This window comes from Schistocerca americana, chromosome 7 (genome assembly GCF_021461395.2).
Source record: "Schistocerca americana isolate TAMUIC-IGC-003095 chromosome 7, iqSchAmer2.1, whole genome shotgun sequence".
Lineage (NCBI taxonomy): Eukaryota > Metazoa > Arthropoda > Insecta > Orthoptera > Acrididae > Schistocerca > Schistocerca americana.
Genome location: NC_060125.1, coordinates 377,117,785 through 377,136,166, shown reverse-complemented (window position 1 = coordinate 377,136,166; position 18,382 = coordinate 377,117,785). Strand labels below are relative to the sequence as shown.

The 18,382-nt window shown below is 41.3% G+C and overlaps 1 protein-coding gene across 2 annotated transcripts in view; it reads left to right on the top strand.

The window, feature by feature from the left end:
* The window catches only part of LOC124622015 (cytochrome P450 4C1-like), a 109,124-nt gene extending 91,297 nt beyond the window's left edge, over positions 1 to 17,827 (top strand). The window contains exons 11-12 of one of the 2 annotated variants that reach the window (XM_047147566.1): positions 10,547 to 10,726; positions 17,059 to 17,827. In XM_047147566.1, coding sequence (XP_047003522.1) covers positions 10,547 to 10,726; positions 17,059 to 17,216 — 338 coding nt within the window. In that variant the 3' untranslated portion in view covers positions 17,217 to 17,827. The remainder of the gene's footprint in view (positions 1 to 10,546; positions 10,727 to 17,058) is intronic. The other variant, XM_047147567.1, reaches the window with a different exon arrangement.
* Positions 17,828 to 18,382: the final 555 nt, after the last annotated feature.

Below are 18,382 nucleotides of genomic sequence, written 5' to 3'. Positions count from 1 at the left end.
AAGGGTCCTCTCGTCTTGGCACACAGCATCACCATTGGGGAACAAACAATGTGCCACGGGATGAACTTGATAAGCCAAATGGTCACATAATCCTCCGCATTAATGCGATTGCAGAGTATACACGGGGCCCATGGAACACATTATATGACTACCCAAATCATGTCCATTGCCCCTCCATGTTTCACTAATGCGATGTAAACCCAGCGAGAAGTAGGTGTGATACAAGACTCATCCTACCAAATTACTTTCTTCCATCGCTCCACGATCTAGGTTTTACGGCTTCGGCACCATTCCCCCGTTAAGGGTATTTGCATCGTTGATGAATGTTTTCGGAATTCCAGTTCGCCTAGCAATGTCCTGCTTGTGGGGCTTCCTTCGTGTTGTTTTGGTGCTCAGAGCCTTCGCGAGTGGGATATTCCGTTCTGCAGAGAGTTTTATAATTGTCGTTCTCTTATTTTGTGTCACTATCAACTTCAGACACCGTCCGTCACCATCACTCCTCAAACACTTCCATCTACTTTGTAACTACACTACTGGCCATTAAAATTGCTACACCACGAAGATGACATGCTACAGACGCGAAATTTAACCGACAGGAAGAAGATGCTGTGATATGCAAATAATTAGCTTCTTAGAGCATTCACACAATGTTGGCGCCGGTGGCGACACCTACAACGTGCTGACATGAGGAAAGTTTCCAACCGATTTCTCATACACAAGCAGCAGTTGACTGGCGTTGCCTGGTGAAACGTTGTTGCGATGCCTTGTGTAATGAGGAGAAATGTGTACCATCACGTTTCCGACTTTGATAAAGGTCGGATTGTAGCCTATCGCGATTGTGGTTTATCGAATCGCGACATTGCTGCTCGCGTTGGTCGAGATCTAATGCATGTTAGCAGAATATGGAATTGGTGGGTTGAGGAGCGCCGTGCTGGATCCCAACGGCCTCATATCACTAGCAATGGAGATGACAGGCATCTTATCCGCATGGATGTAACGGATCGTGCAGCCACGTCTCGATTCCTGAGTCAACAGATGGGGATAGTTGCAAGACAACAAAAATCTGCACGAACAGTTCGACGACGTTTGCAGCAGCTTGGACTATCAGCTCGGAGACCATGGATGCCGGTACCTTTGCGTTGCATCACAGACAGGAGTGCCTGTGATGGTGTACTCAAGGACGAACCTGGGTGCACGAATGGCAAAACGTCGTTTTTTCGGATGAATCCAGGTTCTGTTTACAGCTTCATGGTGGTCGCATCCGTGTTTGGCGACATCGCGGTGAACGCACATTGGAAGCGTGTATTCGTCATCGCCATACTGGCGTATCACCAGGCGTGATGGTATGGGGTGCCATTGGTTACACGTCTCGGTCACCCCTTCTTCGCATTCACGGCACTTTGAACAGTGGACGTTAAATTTCAGATGTGTTACGACCCGTGGCTTTACCCTTCATTCGATTCCTCCGAAACCCTACATTTCAGCAGAATAATACACGACCGCATGTTGCAGGTCCTGTACGGGCCTTTCTGGATACAGAAAATATTCCACTGCTACCCTCGCCAGCACATTCTCCAGATCTCTCACCAACTGAAATCGTCTGGTTAATGGTGGCCGAGCAACTGGCTCGTCGTAATACGCCAGTCACTACTCTTGGTTAACTGTGGTATCGATTTGAAGCTGCATGGGCAGCTTTACCTGTACATGTCATCCAAGCTCTGTTTGACTCAATGTCCAGACGTATCAAGGCCGTTATTACGGCCAGAGGTGGTTGTTCTGGGCAATGATTTCTCAGGATCTATGCACCCAAATTACGTGAAAATGTAATCACATGTCAGTTCTAGTATAATATATTTGTCCAGTGAATACCCGTTTATCATCTGCATTTCTTCTTGGTGTAGCAGTTTTAATGGTCAGTTGCGTAAAATGACGACGTTTTTCACATTTCCCTGTATACGGTATAAATCTTCGCTATGGTGTTTCTTGAAACACCAAACATTTCGACTATCCTGGTTACGGAAGCACCCATCATATATAGATCAATAGTTTGCCCACGTTCAACTTCACTAGCTCCGATATAATACACTCGCAACTACACAGAACTCTATTCTTACGACGAGCAACACTTGCAACGTACTGAGTACACTGCACAGGCAATGTTCGTGGTCAAATACAACAGAGTCACAGGCTGGCTTGGCTAGCATCTGCATTTAAAGCCTCCATTTCCCGCGATTTTGCATTATTTTTGTTCGCCTTGAGTATAAACTTGTTTGTACCTTACCATGTGGTGGGGTTTTGTTGTCTCCATGATAGATGCTTGCCCCTTTATTGTGATGTTCTGCTACTTATGCGAAACATTTATCTAGTTGGATGTAAGGGCTCTTGGGTCGGAATCATGCAAAATATATAAATAAAAAACAAGAGATTTTTTTTCATTGATACTCTTTGCGCTCGACGCGTTGTCACCTCTTACACCCTACGGATTATTAAAATGTAACAAAACGAAAGCGGCTCGTAAGTTGCTTGAATAGGCAAACCATTAGCTTTCCAGAGCGACATCTCATAATAGGTAGGAGTGACGCTGTCTACATTATGTATGCGAGGAATGATTACGTAGCATCTTTTTAGGTCAGAAATCTAATGTCAATGTTGGTTATTTATAAGAAGATCGTATTATGCGTCATGTAAGAAAGATAAGCGTCTACCACCAAGAATCGGAATTCGAGAGCTTCAAGACCATGGCTTATCGAGACAAAAGTTTACCATTCGTTCGGCGATAATGTTGCTCACGTTGGTCGCGATCCAAAGACTGTCAAGCAGATATAGTATCTATGGGCTCAGCAGAGCGGTACTCAGTGTCATGCAGGATCACAGCGGCCCCACGTGTCTAGCGCCCGAGAGGACAGCTCGACTGTGCAGGATGATATTGTCACGTATTTTGACTCAGGAAATTTTTGGAGCAAGGCGAGTATCCACATAGAACGTGCTACGATCGCTGAAGCACCACAGACTGTTAGCCGAGCGACCATTTGTTGCAGCTTCCGTTGTCGCGGCAGCAGAGAGAGTCTGCATTTGCGCGCCTAACGACAACACTGAAACCACGTCGTCTTTTCTGAAAAGATCTGTTACTGCCTACAGCCACACGTTGAATGTCCTTAAGAGTGGAGACTCTGAAGATAACGCACGTTGCCATATTACATTCTATATCAGCATATGAGACATCACACGGTATGATGATATGGAATGCCACTGGATGCACAACATGATCACATCTAGTCCGTATAGCGAGTAGTTTGGACAAGACAAATTAACATTTCTGATATGTTTGCGACCGGCATCTGTGCTCTGTCTTAGAAGGCAGGGCACTGTCGTCTCTGTACCGTTATCTTTCAACAAGAGAATAAAAGGTTATCATAGCGGGTGCCCACCTGTTTCCCTGACCATCACGTTCTCCAAATAACTCACCCACTGGAAACATGTGCTAGGCTGGTGAGAGACTGTCGCGCCACCATCCTCTGGCCATTACGCGTGTTCAGCTTTGGCATAGCCGGCCGCGGTGGCCGTGCGGTTCTGGAGCTGCAGTCCGGAACCGCGGGACTGCTACGGTCGCAGGTTCGAATCCTGTCTCGGGCATGGGTGTGTGTGATGTCCTTATGTTAGTTAGGTTTAAGTAGTTCTAAGTTCTAGGGGACTTATGACCTAAGATGTTGAGTCCCATAGTGCTCAGAGCCATTTGAACCATTTGAAGCTTTGGCATAGAACTGAAGCAGCATAAAATGACGTAAAAATATTGTCACCCAGGCTCATTTCGTCTCGATATCCAGCGGGATTAGAGTCATTCTTGATGCCATAAGTGCCATCTCTGAATCACAAATTTTGCACCGGTAAGCGCTACAGATTTAATCAAGTATTCTTTGCCTTTGCCCCACAACGACACAGGATCGCCATGGTTATTAACGGATGATTAAGTTACGGGGTGGCCAAATTCGCTTTCTGTGATCACACTACTATCCCTCAGGAAGGAATATGTGTATCCCATCTGTTTGCATATACTGTTATTCTTGTGAAAAAGAGCGAGATGTTACTAAATGTTTGCGAACGTTGTAACTGATGCGGGACTTGGGTACCAGCTCAGAACTCACGTACTTGGATGTGAAAAACTGCCTAAAGCCTCATCCAGGCTGGCTGGCGCACGGGCCCTCGTCGTTGATCCCTGGGCGCACTTCCCCATCTCAAAAGTGGCGCTTTAACACGCACAGCTATACGGGTGGTTTAATCAAATATTCTTATTATTATACCATATACGGACAATTAGTAATAGGTCGAAGATGTTGCAATTTAACGGCCAGCATCGCATCTGCTGATAGGGTTTGGAATTCTTGTTCGCTATATACCTGACAGAATGGACGGCTTGTATCAAAAATTCATGCTGTAGTAATCTGGTGTCATTTGAATCTACAGGTATGCCATTACCCCTTAAGTATAACGGAAAAATTGAAATGACAGAATAGATGTGAATGTGGACTGTTTCGGCGAGTGCTCCAGATGGGAAGCTTTATGATTATGATTTCCCTTTGGATCGTTGCGCTGATATTCCGCTGGACTTCAGCAGTGTCATCCATTGGTAACCTGAAAGCCTTGCATTTTCCATTCTCAGCACCTTGTCGTGCAAAGACATATCACATGTAAATCATTTACGTGATAATGGAGGGGCGTAGCAAATTTCATGGACGTGTCTAACATGACGGTGCGGTTGTGGGGTTGTAATGAGTTCACTGTACTTCACTACAGTAGAAGAGAAGTCATAAATTTAATGGTTAATAACATTTTTGTAAAAAAAGAAACTCGTGACATCGGCCCAGTCAAGGCGACTGGTTTCCCTCATTAGGCCAGACAGCTTCCGTGAATAGTCTAGAGCGTAATACCTGTTAAACATTACACACTTATAAACAAGTGTCAACATAATTCTTCAGGCTTTCCCGGCGAGGCGTTGTCATGTTGATTAATCAGGTTTCTGCCGGTTATTCGCGTCTTTGCTGCACGATATTTCAATTGCGTGACTCGCAGTCTTCTTCAGGTGCTGTCCGATACTGATTCCAGCCGCGAGGGATTAGCCGAGCGGTCTAGGGCGCTGCAGTAATGGACTGTGCTTAGGGACTGATGACCTTAGCAGTTAAGTCCCATAAGATTTCACACACATTTGAATATTTTTCAACTGATTCCGGTGTGGAACGAGTCCGGTATTTATGCCTACGTTGTGCTAGGCGTTTCCTCTGCGGTCCGCGTAGCGTCTGGCGCACTTTCCGTGGTGTGCAACGACCAATAGCAACGGCTATAGCGTTTTCTTCTAGTCGCGGCTGTTCCGAACGCTGTGCGCGCACTTTGTGGTTATTATACGTTGTCAATATACCTCAATTAAGTTCTGAATGGCGTTCAAGCTCTGCTAGACGTTTTATACTCCGATTGCCGCCATTTGAGTCCTTTTGTGAATTAGGACGTTCTGTTACCGTTGTATGCCCGGTTAGGCGTTCCCTCCGAAGTTCTTGCCCGCCAGGAGCGGCTGCAGTTTTATTTTCAGCCCGATTGTGTTCAAATTGTCGCTCGAGACTCGGAAGAACGTCCTCAGATATTGTGTCTGTTGTCTGAGGTATCATTTTGTGTACGTCCTTTGTTACATGTACTGGGCTGTTTTCGCTAATTCCATCTTTATACTTGTGTCCCTTGGGATCTGGATGTTGCCCACATTGCGTCTTCAGAAGATCGAGTGCTGGGTTCCAAGCCTAGCTCAGCTGGAAACCGGTGTCCAGGTAGATGAGATTCTCGTCTAGATGACCCGGTATACAGACCAATAGAAAGGGAAGCCACAGAAAGGGTGGATAAGAAGACCAGGGCTCTTCTAAAGGAAACCGGCCTTCCAGAAAAGACCGTTAGGCAGCTAAGGGCTAAAGCACCAGTCCCACCCAGATTCTATGGCTTGGCTAAGGTGCACAAGGAAGGGGTTCCTCTACGTCCAATAGTCAGCAATATTGCCGCAGACAATGTCTACATTTTGGATTTCTTCTATATACTCTTAACGGACAGGATATGTAACTTCCGATGAGTTATCACTTCGTACAATGGCATTGAACAGTGCGCAGTTGTGTGTGTTCACAATTTCATGAAATGTGGTTCAGGACATTTAACTGGCAGCTATCCCTTATCTTACATTCGCACTTGGCAATAGCCTGTTCAAATAGTGATGGATGGAGGCTATGGGTTCACAACAGCGTCCCGTATATATGAGAAAGTTATTACTAATTTTGGACTAAAGTTTTTTAGTAAGAAATAAAAATTCATTCTACAGATTTATGAATACCTCGCATCGTATTACTAGCTGTAGTTAGGTACTTTTAATTATCTTTCTACACTTTTTTTCATTTTAGACACAATTACATTCCCCATGCGATAAATACCATTACCCGTTTAGGGCAGTGTCAGATTTTATAACAGGAAAGATAAACAAAAAATCTGCATTACAAAATTAAAATCCACAAAATGTTGCCACTTCTGTTTGTAATTAATGTAAAGTAAAACTAAAAGTGCTTGCGTTTTCTGCGATACTGTCGGAATTTTGAGAACAAAGCTGTGTCGTAACAATGTAAAGCTAAAACCAGTAATGATTGTTGACGTATTACAAATGTGACTGTGTCATTATCAGCTGTCTGTTTCAAATACGTGGACAAATACCTTCAAAACGTATCACATCGATCTTGAGTGGTAGACTCTAAGTGATGTGGCACATGGTGTCATTCATATTCATTTCTGTTCACTTGTACTTACCATAGATTACTGAACGCTGTCCTTACTGTGATGCACATACTGGGATGCACAGGACATGTGAACCACTGACAGTAAAAATATGGATCATGTCCATATTCTGACATCGAGAAGAACGGACTTTTGTATTTTTCTTTTTTTTTATTGGAAATAATATAAACAGTGAGCGGAAGATCAATACTTTGTTTTCATCTATTTGTTAGATACTATTTACACTAGAAAATCACAGTTATCAAGAAATTTGGCTTCCAGTGGGTTCTTTGTGTGAACGAAGTTATGACTCCATTCTGACTCTATTGTAAAGCGACTGGAATTTTGAAGAAAGCTGGACTGTGTCCATATCACACATTTTCATTGTAAGATCTTTCGAAATAAATACCTTGTCTTGACGGGTTAGTGCTTCCTTAATGAAAAAAAATCTGCGTAATTTGATAGGAACCGTCGACCTGTACTCGTAAATTGTTGCTGGAAGCTTCTTACAATTTTACTACGCAACAAAGTAGCTTCCCACCATATCAGATTATGAAATTTCTTTTTTTCCCTCGGTATGTTTATAACATCCTTCACCCCATTGTCAAGTTTCTCACTATAGTATAGAATAATGGATGATCCAATTTGGGAAAATGGAAAGACATTAAAATCTTCATTGAAACAATGTATGTAAGCCCATTATTTGTAGCGACACCCTAAAATTACTCCCGTATCTTGCATTGCAGTAGAAATAAATTTTAAATAAGACCTTGAAATATATAGGAATATGTAACTCATTTATTTTTAAAAACCTTCAAAATCAAACTGAATGTAAGACTGCAAATCACAGTCCGGCACGTTCAACACTCGATGTATCTGGCCTATTGAAAGACGACATCATTTCAAATTTCGCGCCAGTCACATAAGAGTGGCACTATCAGCACCACCACGAGAATGCATATCAAGTTTGCTTCAGATACGCGCTGCAACGGTCGCCAGCGTCAATACCTTTGAGATTCGACGTAGTGAGCTGATGTCAGTTGGGACGACGCCATTATCAACAGCTCACTGAATTAGAACGAGGTCGTGTGATACCTCTACAATAAGGCGGTTGTTCCGCAATATTGTAGAAGGACTTGGCAGGAATATAACCACTATACATGACTGCTGGCAGCGATGGTCACGGGAAGATACGGTCGCAGGAATACCGGGTTACGGACGACCATGTGGCACTACCGAGAGGGAAGACCATCGTGTTCTGCGTATGGCTGTGGTGCATCGTATTGCGTCTGCAGCAGGAATTCGAGCAGCAGTTGGCACCACAGTGACACAACGAACTGTTAGAAATCGGTTACTTCAAGGACAGCTCCGACCCAGACGACACGTAGCGTGCATTCCACTGATCCAAAAGCAAAGCGATTTGCTACTTAACATGGTATCAAGCGAGAGCTCCTTGTGTTTTGTGATGAAAGCTGGTTCTGCTTCGGTTCCAGTGATGGCTGTGCGTTGGTTAGGAGGAGACCAGGTGGACGCCTACAACCAGTTTGTCTGCGACCTAGACACACTAAACATACAGCTGCAGTTATGCTCTGGAGTGCAATTTCCTAGGACAGTTGTGGGGCGGCGGGTGGCTATCTTTATCAATTTTATGTTGTTTATATAAATGTTTGGTTTGTAGAATGTAAAACCAGTTCCTATTATTTAGAATGTTATTTATGCTGTCTTTCGCCGTTCTCAACACTGGCTCTCTAACTACAATATTGGCAACCAGAAAGTGATTAGCAAAACGTGAAGCCTGTAATTAGAATTCCTAGTCCCCACTTCATCTGAGAATACACTTATAGTTACAGCTTATAGCTCTGAGGAATTAGGAGACTGTCTGGGATTTATAATCAAAAACAGTCGTGAAAAAACGTCCTGTATTCTGAAAGTCACAGATGAAAACAAAAGAATCCACACAATCTAACTAACAGAGCAGTTCAGAGTCTAATGCGCTGATGCTACTATAACTGTCCAAATTAAATATTTAAATGAATGCTCGCCATAATTTGATGATAAGGTTCATCAAACGCCACGCTAACTAATGGTAGAATGTTTGTCCCGCGGCGGCACGTGAAAATACGACAATACGCAAACTGAATATCGATAATTAAAGTCAACCCAGAATTAACACTTCACTGGAAATGATTTTATGGTTACGCGTATCTCGAGTAACTTAATACGGCATCCGAGGCTGTTTGTAGCAATGATACCGACGCGACGCGACTCCCGACACAGATTGCGTGTTATTCAGCGTCTGGAGAGAACTGGGGCCTTGCTTCCTCGCGCAGCGTTCTTATATATAAAGCCGCGGTGCGGACGGCTAAGGGAACGCCTGATCAAATCGGCTCTCCCGACTAGCCGCTGGGCTAGTAATGCACCACATTAAGTTACCGAATAAATCATAGCTTCTTTTGCTGATGGGCGATGAAGCTCTTAATTTAAATGTGCATTCAGCACACAGGTAAGTAATCATAATAAAAGTTTGACGTGGCTAAGTTAAATATTTTGGGAGAGAGAATTAATTTAATTACACTGCACGCAGTAGACGAGCTCTGCACTTGCCCTTTTGAGATACGCTATCGCTATAGTTTTATAGGTATTTAAATGAAACTTCTCACATCTTTATGATTATAGCGGATCTCCATTCTACTTAAATATAAACACCCTAGCCTTATTTATTAGCCTACTTAATCTATCTTGCTTCCTTAAGTTTTAAGACAAAAACCAGAAAATTATGAATTTCAACTAAAATCTTAATTTGTGAGATCCAAAGTACTGTTTCTATTAAATTATTATTGAAAAGGAATCTAAGTATAAATTTTTAAATCTCTAGCTCTTTTCTGTTGCGCCAATGATTTTTACAGAAAAACGTCCAAATTTCGAAAATGGTTAAAGTTATTGAACTGATATTCAACACATATTAATTTAATATTACTCCTGACATGCTAGAAACATTTTAGGTTATTTACTTGATTTTTAAAGTATTGCACAACATTTATGACGTCAGAGCTAGTTACAGCGGACTGGCTGGCACACAATGGAAAGACTGATGTGCATTTATTACGGCGTGAGTAGGCTGCTTCCCTACACAGTGGGATCACTCTCACTATTATTCCACCCAAACTATCTGCAAATTTGCACTTGAATCTGTAATTCGACGTGTTGTGCAGCCATTCACAAACAGTATTCCAGGGAGTTTTTTCCAACAGGATAACGCTCGCCCACATACTGCAGATCTGTCTTCAATCGAGCACATATGGGACCTCATCTGGCGGCAACTTCAGCGTCATGCACAAACAGCATTACCCATTCCTGTATTGACCGACTAAGTGTAACAGGCATGGAACTCCATCCCACTAAGTGATATCCGACACCAGTACGACACAATGCATGCACGTTTCCATGCCAGCATTCAACATTCATGTAGTTACATCGGTTATTAATGTATCAGTATTTGGCAATTGGAATTGCTTTCCTCGCGTTTACGTTAAAATGTGAACATGCAACGTTAATCACTTAAAGATTGTTAAAAGCACACAAATCTGTAAATAGATGGCGGAGAAATACACATTTCTGGACATGGAGCGTTTTTTCCTTGTGTCTGTCTTGGTTGTACCATAACAAAATAAAAGAGGCAAATCTGGCCGTGGTCTGCTGCTTCACTCAAGAGTCCTTGTGTAAATGAGTGGTTACAAAGAGGTCCCTTGTTGCATCGCAGGTGGCTACAAGCTGCCAGAGGGCGTGATGCTGGTCCTGCATGTCTACGAGAGTCACCGCGACCCTAAATACTGGCCGGACCCGGAGCGCTTCGACCCGGACAACTTCCTGCCGGAGAGGGTGCAGGGCAGGCACCCCTTCGCCTACGTGCCCTTCAGCGGAGGACCGCGCAACTGCATTGGTGAGGCGTGCTGATATCCTTACAGGTCAAAAACCTGTGATCCATAAAATCATCCGTAGGCGTATTTTTTGGAGTCAGCATACAAATGCACAGGACACCCGTCGTCGACACGTACTAACGAACATGGGAAGTATCACACCATAAACACAGCACTTCTCCTCAGTGGTAATTTCCCCTAGCGCTATTTGGTGTAGTTGCCCTAAGTAGCTCGCTCAGCCATTAAAATAATTTCCTTGTTTATACCTGCCTCGAGATGACTGGGTGTTTTTGTTGTCCTCATCATTTCATCATCATTCATGAAAGTGGTGAGATTGGACTGAGCAAAGATTGGGAATTTATACGGGCGCTGATAACCGCGCAGTTGAGCGTCCCACAAACCAAACATCTTCATCATCATCATCATCTTTGTTGGTTCTAGAAAATAGAACGTATTGCACAAGAGATTACATTTTATTTTCATATAATTACAGGTCGTTTTCTGTGTGACATATTTTGAAACACGTTGCTGCACAGAGAGGAACTACACACTCTGCACCCCAGTTAGATCCCTCTTTTCGAAGGCCTCTTCTCGTGCATACTCCACAGTTCTTTTTGATCTTTAAGTCGTTATGCTTGACAAAAATTCTAGAAAATTCCTTAGATTAAGACAAGTCGCTTTTTAGCGATAGAGGTACGCGAGCAATTGATTATCCTTGTTGTACAGGGGTTACTACGAACTGTTCCCCCGAGACTAATCATGAATACGTCGGCATATTTTTTGTACAGAGCTTGCATGTTAAAGTACACAACCTTCTTGAAACGACGAAAAATCTTCTAATTAAACTTTTTCGACCTGCTCCTGGCTATTTGGTAGCTTTACAGTTGGGAATCGTTCCTATCCATCTACTCACGCTTGCCTTATTCTTGCTATAAACCGCGACAGCATTTGGCTTTTGCACGATGCCATTCATAAATATAAGAGAAAGAAAAAAGAAGGAAGGAAGACTAGGTTTTAACTTCCCGTCAACACGGAGTTTATTATTTGAGTTTTCAATGTACTGTTCATTTCCCCTACATTTAGCTATTCTGATTTGTAACCTGTAATGTCCTTTGAGGTTGCTCTAAGTGGCTTCATCCACAATACCACTTTTTACTTTTTCATAGCAAAAAATTACCAAGATCCTTAGCTTTTGTTAGTCAGGTATAAACCATTTATTTTGTGTCTGATGCCTGGGTCTTCTGACTTTATTGCTATATTGTATCTTGATCTTTTGGCAATTGATATTAAAACTTTTAGAGATAATGTTCATGAACTTCTTGAAGGGTTCCTCAATATTACTGGAAGAAAGTAATACAGTATTCCCATATAATACTAGTTTTATTTCCTCCCTATATGTGTTAATATTCATATCAATTAATAATCTAACACCCCAGTACAGAATTTGTTCTACCTTCAATTTATCAGTAATTAATTACCTTTATGATCTGATAGCTGATCAACATTAAACATCCTAGTTCAAATACACTTTTATGTACATTTGTTATAAAGTTATACAGGCAGAATTGAGCCCTGTGGGACTTTGACTTGTAAAGAGAAGGTTATATCATCTCAACACATTTGCTGAATTAATATTTTTAAGCTGTGTTATTTTTCCATTATCAATATTTAAGTCTCCAAAAATTAGCGTGTTTTATTGTATGCATTTCTGTACATGCAGGATAAGGTTTCTAAGCATTCAGTAAATTTCTCTGCATCACTTGCAGGGCACTGATATACAGAAACAGTTAAAAGCCTTACTGTTGGCAGAAGTATAAAGCTGCTTCAAAAACACTTTTAATAGATAGGTTGTTGAAGTCCAGAACAGTACATTCCACGTCTAAATCATTACTTATATATACATGGAGGATCCCCAATAACCTTCATTGGTCATTCCATAATTTGGAATTAGATGAAAACCTGGTGGAACATACAGTCTTATGTCTTCTTCTTTTAGCCAATGTTCATTTAAGCATAATATCATTTTGCTATTGTCTTTCAAAAGAATACCAAGTTCACCAGTCTTATAATTTAGGGACCCAATATTTTAAGTGTAAAGACAAAATAGAGGAGTTGTCACAAGGAGGAAGAGTTAGTGTGTTGTGGGGCAATTTGTAGGAACACAGAATTGTTTGTGTGGCAGTGGATGCTAAGTTAGTTTGCAATTGGGATTTATTGTAGCATCCCATAAAAAATCTTCAATTCTCTGTGGCATTTTTTTGGGTCTGCTTGAACACGGATATCTGTGTGCTGTACACGACTTTCTACAGCATTTATGTGACCACAGTGCTTTAAAGGACTTGGTATCTCATCAGCAGGAGATGATGTAGATTCTATACTTGCTGTGGCTGCTTTCTTCTTTTCTGCATGTGGTAGTGGTGCAGCCTGTATTCCCACTTCTGCAACTTTTGTTGGTTTTGCAACAACTGTTAAGGCTCCCATCTAGTCCAGATTGTGGTTCCACTTATAGCCACATAGAGACGGAATATGTTGATTGACAGGGGTGAGGCATTTGATAGTGGGCCTACTGTTTGTTAGCACTTTCAATAAATTTGCACAGAGCTTAGTTTTCCCTAACTTTCTCATGTGAAATCCATGTGTCAAAAATTTTTGTTGAAGAAACCTATTTACATTGATTACTTTTATGTGGTTTGTCACTGTAGCTATTTTCATTAAATATTTGTTCATCTAAAATATACTGTGGGTTTCTCCAGGGTTATCAAATCTATAAGGTATTTTGCTGAATATTAACTGATTCTGCATAGTTTTTGGAATAATTTCATTCAGTGGTCTTCTCAAATTCATCTTTTCTCTCATTTATGTCATTTGCTCCATGAAAGATAATGACATAATCATTTTTTCCTAAACAGAGTGATTTATTTTGTGTGTTATGAGTAATGTCTCCGAATAAAGTATTAGGCTTTAAAAATTATGTGAACATGGGTGCTTGGTAATACATGATTAAACATTTTCACGCAGTTTCTACCATGTGTATCTGATAAACACAATACTTTGCTTATATGATGGCTTTCTTCATTGAACTGGTTGCCCAAGTATTTTTGTATCTGAACAGTTTGAGATTTTCCTTTGGCTCAGTGGTTTCCCAGTTAAGGTAACTTACTTTTTTTTTTTTTAGATCTGTTGACAATGTACTTTTTCTGTTGACATTAAGTGCTTTTTCTAGGTCTAAATTTTGTTTGCTGCACATCAGTCCATACGTTTTCAATATTGATTTTGTCCTGGCTGTTACACTTTTGTTGAACTTCAGCTTCAGTGTATCCTTTCTCACGTCCTACATTTAATTAACTGTACAATGTTTGTATACCAAATTGACTTTGTGTTAACAATATAAGGGACAGGATAAAAAAGATGGCATTTTGAGTTGCAAACAGGCACAACAAAAAACTGCTATACATTTAGCTTTCAGCTAAAACATTCTTCAGAAAAGAAAATACATACACACACACACACACACACACGCACACACACACACACACACACACACACACACACACAAACACACACACACACACACACACACACAAATCTGGAGGGGATGGGCTAAATGGTTCAAATGGCTCTGAGCACTATGGGACTTAACTGCTGAGGTCATCAGTCCCCTAGAACTTAGAACTACTTAAACCTAACTAACCTAAGGACATCACACACATCCATGCCTGAGGCAGGATTCTAACCTGCGATGGTAGCGGTCACGCGGTTCCAGACTGAAGCGCCTAGAACCGCTCGGCCACATCGGCCGGCGAGGGGATGGGAAAGTGGGAGGGACAGCAAGGTACAGGTGGGAAGAGATAAAGAGTGCTGTAAGGTAAAGTGTGCAGGGACTATATGGAGGCACGACAAGACTGCCAGGTGTAGTTTCGGTAGGCTGGGGCAAGATGGTGGTTGGGGGGAAGGGCGGGGGGAGGTTAGTGGAGAAGAGGAAAGATGGGCGAGTGCATTGGCAGAGCACAACACACAGTGAGAGTGAGGGGATGTGAATAGAGAGGAAGTGATAAGACAGATGGGGTGGAAACTGATGGATGGAGGTGTGGTGACTGTAGGTTACCTACTGTAGCTTACCTACCCACACACCCCATTGTCATGACAGTAGGTTACCTCCCCCATCCACTTCCTAATGTGTTGACAATAAGTTACCTACCCACCGCCCCCCCCCCCCCTAGCCCCCTGCCCAACAGCCTCCTGATGATGTGCCTGGCAGTCTTCTCCATCTAGTCCAGGGCCGGCCAAACGCTGCACAGTGTGCAGACGTGCGGAAGTGCTGCACATGTGCGCACGTGTGCGACAGCGACATCTGTTATTAGACATGTGTCCTAAATGAACGGCGGCGGCTCCTCTTCCCTGTTTATGTGGTACAAGCAAGAGCGCAACACACCCGGTCTCGTTTACCCCTGGTGACCGTAACCTTCACAGAGAAGTACTGAGAAATGGCAGATACTGTGAAAAAGCAAAGGACGGCAGATCTATGTTCTCGGTCGTTTCGATCAAGCATCAGTGATGAAAATCTCCCGCAATTGCTTGCATTTGTCAATGAGCCGTGCTTTTGTATCCTATATTAACTATATCATTTCGCATGACCAGTGATAAACGTGTTTGGATTTATTCCTTTCATAATTAAAATTATTGTTCACTAACTGTGCATTATTGCCTCATTCTGCTCCATGTTACATTATTATCAGGAAAATTGGTCATTAAACCGCTTGTTGTAGACTTACATTTAGGGTTGTTTTTCTTAATGTGTGAAGGGCTACGCTCAGTTGAAGTCGATAAAACATAACATTCATCTAATTGTTGGTTATTACGCAGATTTCAGATGGAACTAATGAAAAATATAGCAATAATGGTACAGGTGATCATCGAGAGGTCATCGATACAGAAATTATGTGGATGTAACTGAGGGCACCGAGAATTAGTTATAGGAAACCTTGCATTAGTTTAGTGTTATTTGAAATCATGACTAAGGTTCGTTGGAAGTCGCTAAGTGCTCTCTTTCTTAAATACTAGATCAAAAACATTAGGTGTATTTACGTGCCGTCAGTCAAGCTGCCTTAATAAAAACCCACGGTTGTTAACTGTATTACTTGTCTTACTGGGTTAAACTGTTAACATAAAAGTAGACGTCTCAATGAGTAGACTGTGACAGTACTTTAAATCTTCAGTAAGTGAAATACCTTCCCATGGTTGGCTTGCAAGCTGTGGAAAGAGCACTAGAATGCAAGTGGATAAAGCGACATCTGTGCGTAGGAACATGCACTACATGAACGCTGACGGCTGCGGCGTGCACGCTGTGACCCAGAAGTTGCACATGTGCAGGAGCACCGCACGCGTGCAGAATTTCTGGCCGGCCCTGATCTAGTCCCTGCATGCTTCACCAGACAGCTGTCTCTCTCCCCCACCCACACACTGCAATGCCTTCCCCTTCCCCACTCACTCTAGACTGTTGCTTTCATAAACGTGACTGCTTACAATCAGCCCTCAGTTGCTGTAGCTGAAAGCCAAATGTGGGACAGTCTTTTTGTTGTGCCTGCCTGTATCTCAACATGTCTTCATTACAGTGAGCAGAGATCTATCCTGTTCCTTATATTGTTGGTATTCCAACCTGTAGTTCCCATTCTTTCACATTTCATTAAATATTGTGTGGTTAACAAATGTGAACCTCTAACTATGTAGACAACCAGAAAATCCTCTCCATATGCTAACTTTCATTTAATATGTTTAGTAATTTAGTTTCCAAATTAAATTCAAAATTTTAAATGTGAACCTTACACAGACAGAAGACCACAGCCAAGTACATTACAATCGTTCATAATATTTAATATTGACTGAGTTGTTGTGGCTATTGCATTTAAAACTGCTTTGACAAAAATTTTAGCTCAAAGCCAGTCCCTAAAACTTTCATCATAGACGTGTAGTTTTTCTGTGTAGATGGTTGGATGGGTGTGGGGGGAGAGGGTGTGGGGTGGGGGGTGCTGCTGTCATGCACTCTTCCTCTACAATTCTGAAAAATACAGTATACAAATAAATGCTATTTCAAATACAGGGAATGATGTGGGAATTGGTGTTTGATTTATTAACTCATTAATGTGTGTTTATCAGAGACAGCTGGATCATTTTACAGAACATTAAGGTAGAAAAAATACTTTTTTTGTTACCGAACACAATTCAGGCCACCTTTTGTTATCATCCAGTATAGATTACAACTATGGTTTCCAGATGATTGACTTATAATTTTTCCTTACGGATATTGAGAGTTGTACTCCAGAAATGGATTATAATTAAGTATTTTTCTTCCTTTTAGGGCAAAAATTTGCACTGCTGGAAGAGAAGACTGTCCTCTCTTCACTATTAAGGAACTATGTCATTGAGTCTGTAGAGAGACGTGAAAATATTAAAGTCACTGCAGAGCTCATCCTTCGGCCCATGAATGGAATCAAGGTGAAGCTGAGGACCAGGTAGCTCTGGAAGCTGGTGCTTCCATTAGTATAATGTTGCTGGTATTTCTCTAAGAAATATTTTGATATAAAATGAATGAAAAATATTTTTTATGTGTTTTAAAATTACTTGCCTGTTTACTTATACAGTGCTAATTTGTTTCAATTTTGGAAAATTGTTGAAAGACATAGAGAAATTTTGAGAACCATTTTTATTTTGTAACACCAAAAGAAAATCTCAAGTTTTTACAAGTCAGTTTTGTGATTATTACTTAATAAGTTCAGTGTTTAAAATGTGTGATATTTGTTGGTCTTTGCCTATATAGATATATTACTTTGTAGTTGGTAGTGCATTGCTACCTGTTCAGAGGTGATTGTAGAACAAGACTTAATCACTAACATTCGGTCAGCATAGAATTGATTCTCAATCTACCTGATCAAAGACAGCAGGGGTTGTTGAAGCCAAATTTTGTTTTATTTCACACAGTAAAGTTCTCGAAAATAATTTAAGGTTATAGTGCAACCCTCATAGACCCAAATAAATACAATGAGTCATATGTAAATATAATAGTAAATTGTTGTATCTCACTATGATGGTCAAATGTTAACAATGAAATACACCAGCACTAAAAAAGTTATGCATTCATAATATTTATTTAATTCAGTTTGAAACATACACATTTGTCATTTCCCCCTGAATCTGAATCAGGAAATAGGAATTGATATCATGTGGAATCAAAGTAACATGCCACAAAGAGAAACTTCTATCTAATTCAGAGGACTTTCCAATCCTTCCAAGTCTTCTGAGATCAATCTCTTATCTCCCTTTGCTGAAGAAACTGATAATTCTGAATGTTAGGACTAGTTTTCTCTATTTTTAATGTGTCTATTGATAAAACTGGAGTTTTGTCTTCTAGTGAGAAATAGGTCAACTGGCCAGCGATATTGACTTTTTGTAATTTTATGCTTTCCTCGAATGCATTCTCCTTATCAAATTGTAAGTAACTGAGGTTGTTCTGTAACAACAGAACATACAATAATATGGCATGCATGCCTACTATCTTTACAACTGTAAAAAATTAGTCTGTGTAGCCACCTATGGCAGTTGTAAACTGAAAGATTCCTAAGGAATGAAATTGCATCCATGGAAGATGAACAAGTAATTGCTTCACAGCAGAAAGAAGGTAATGA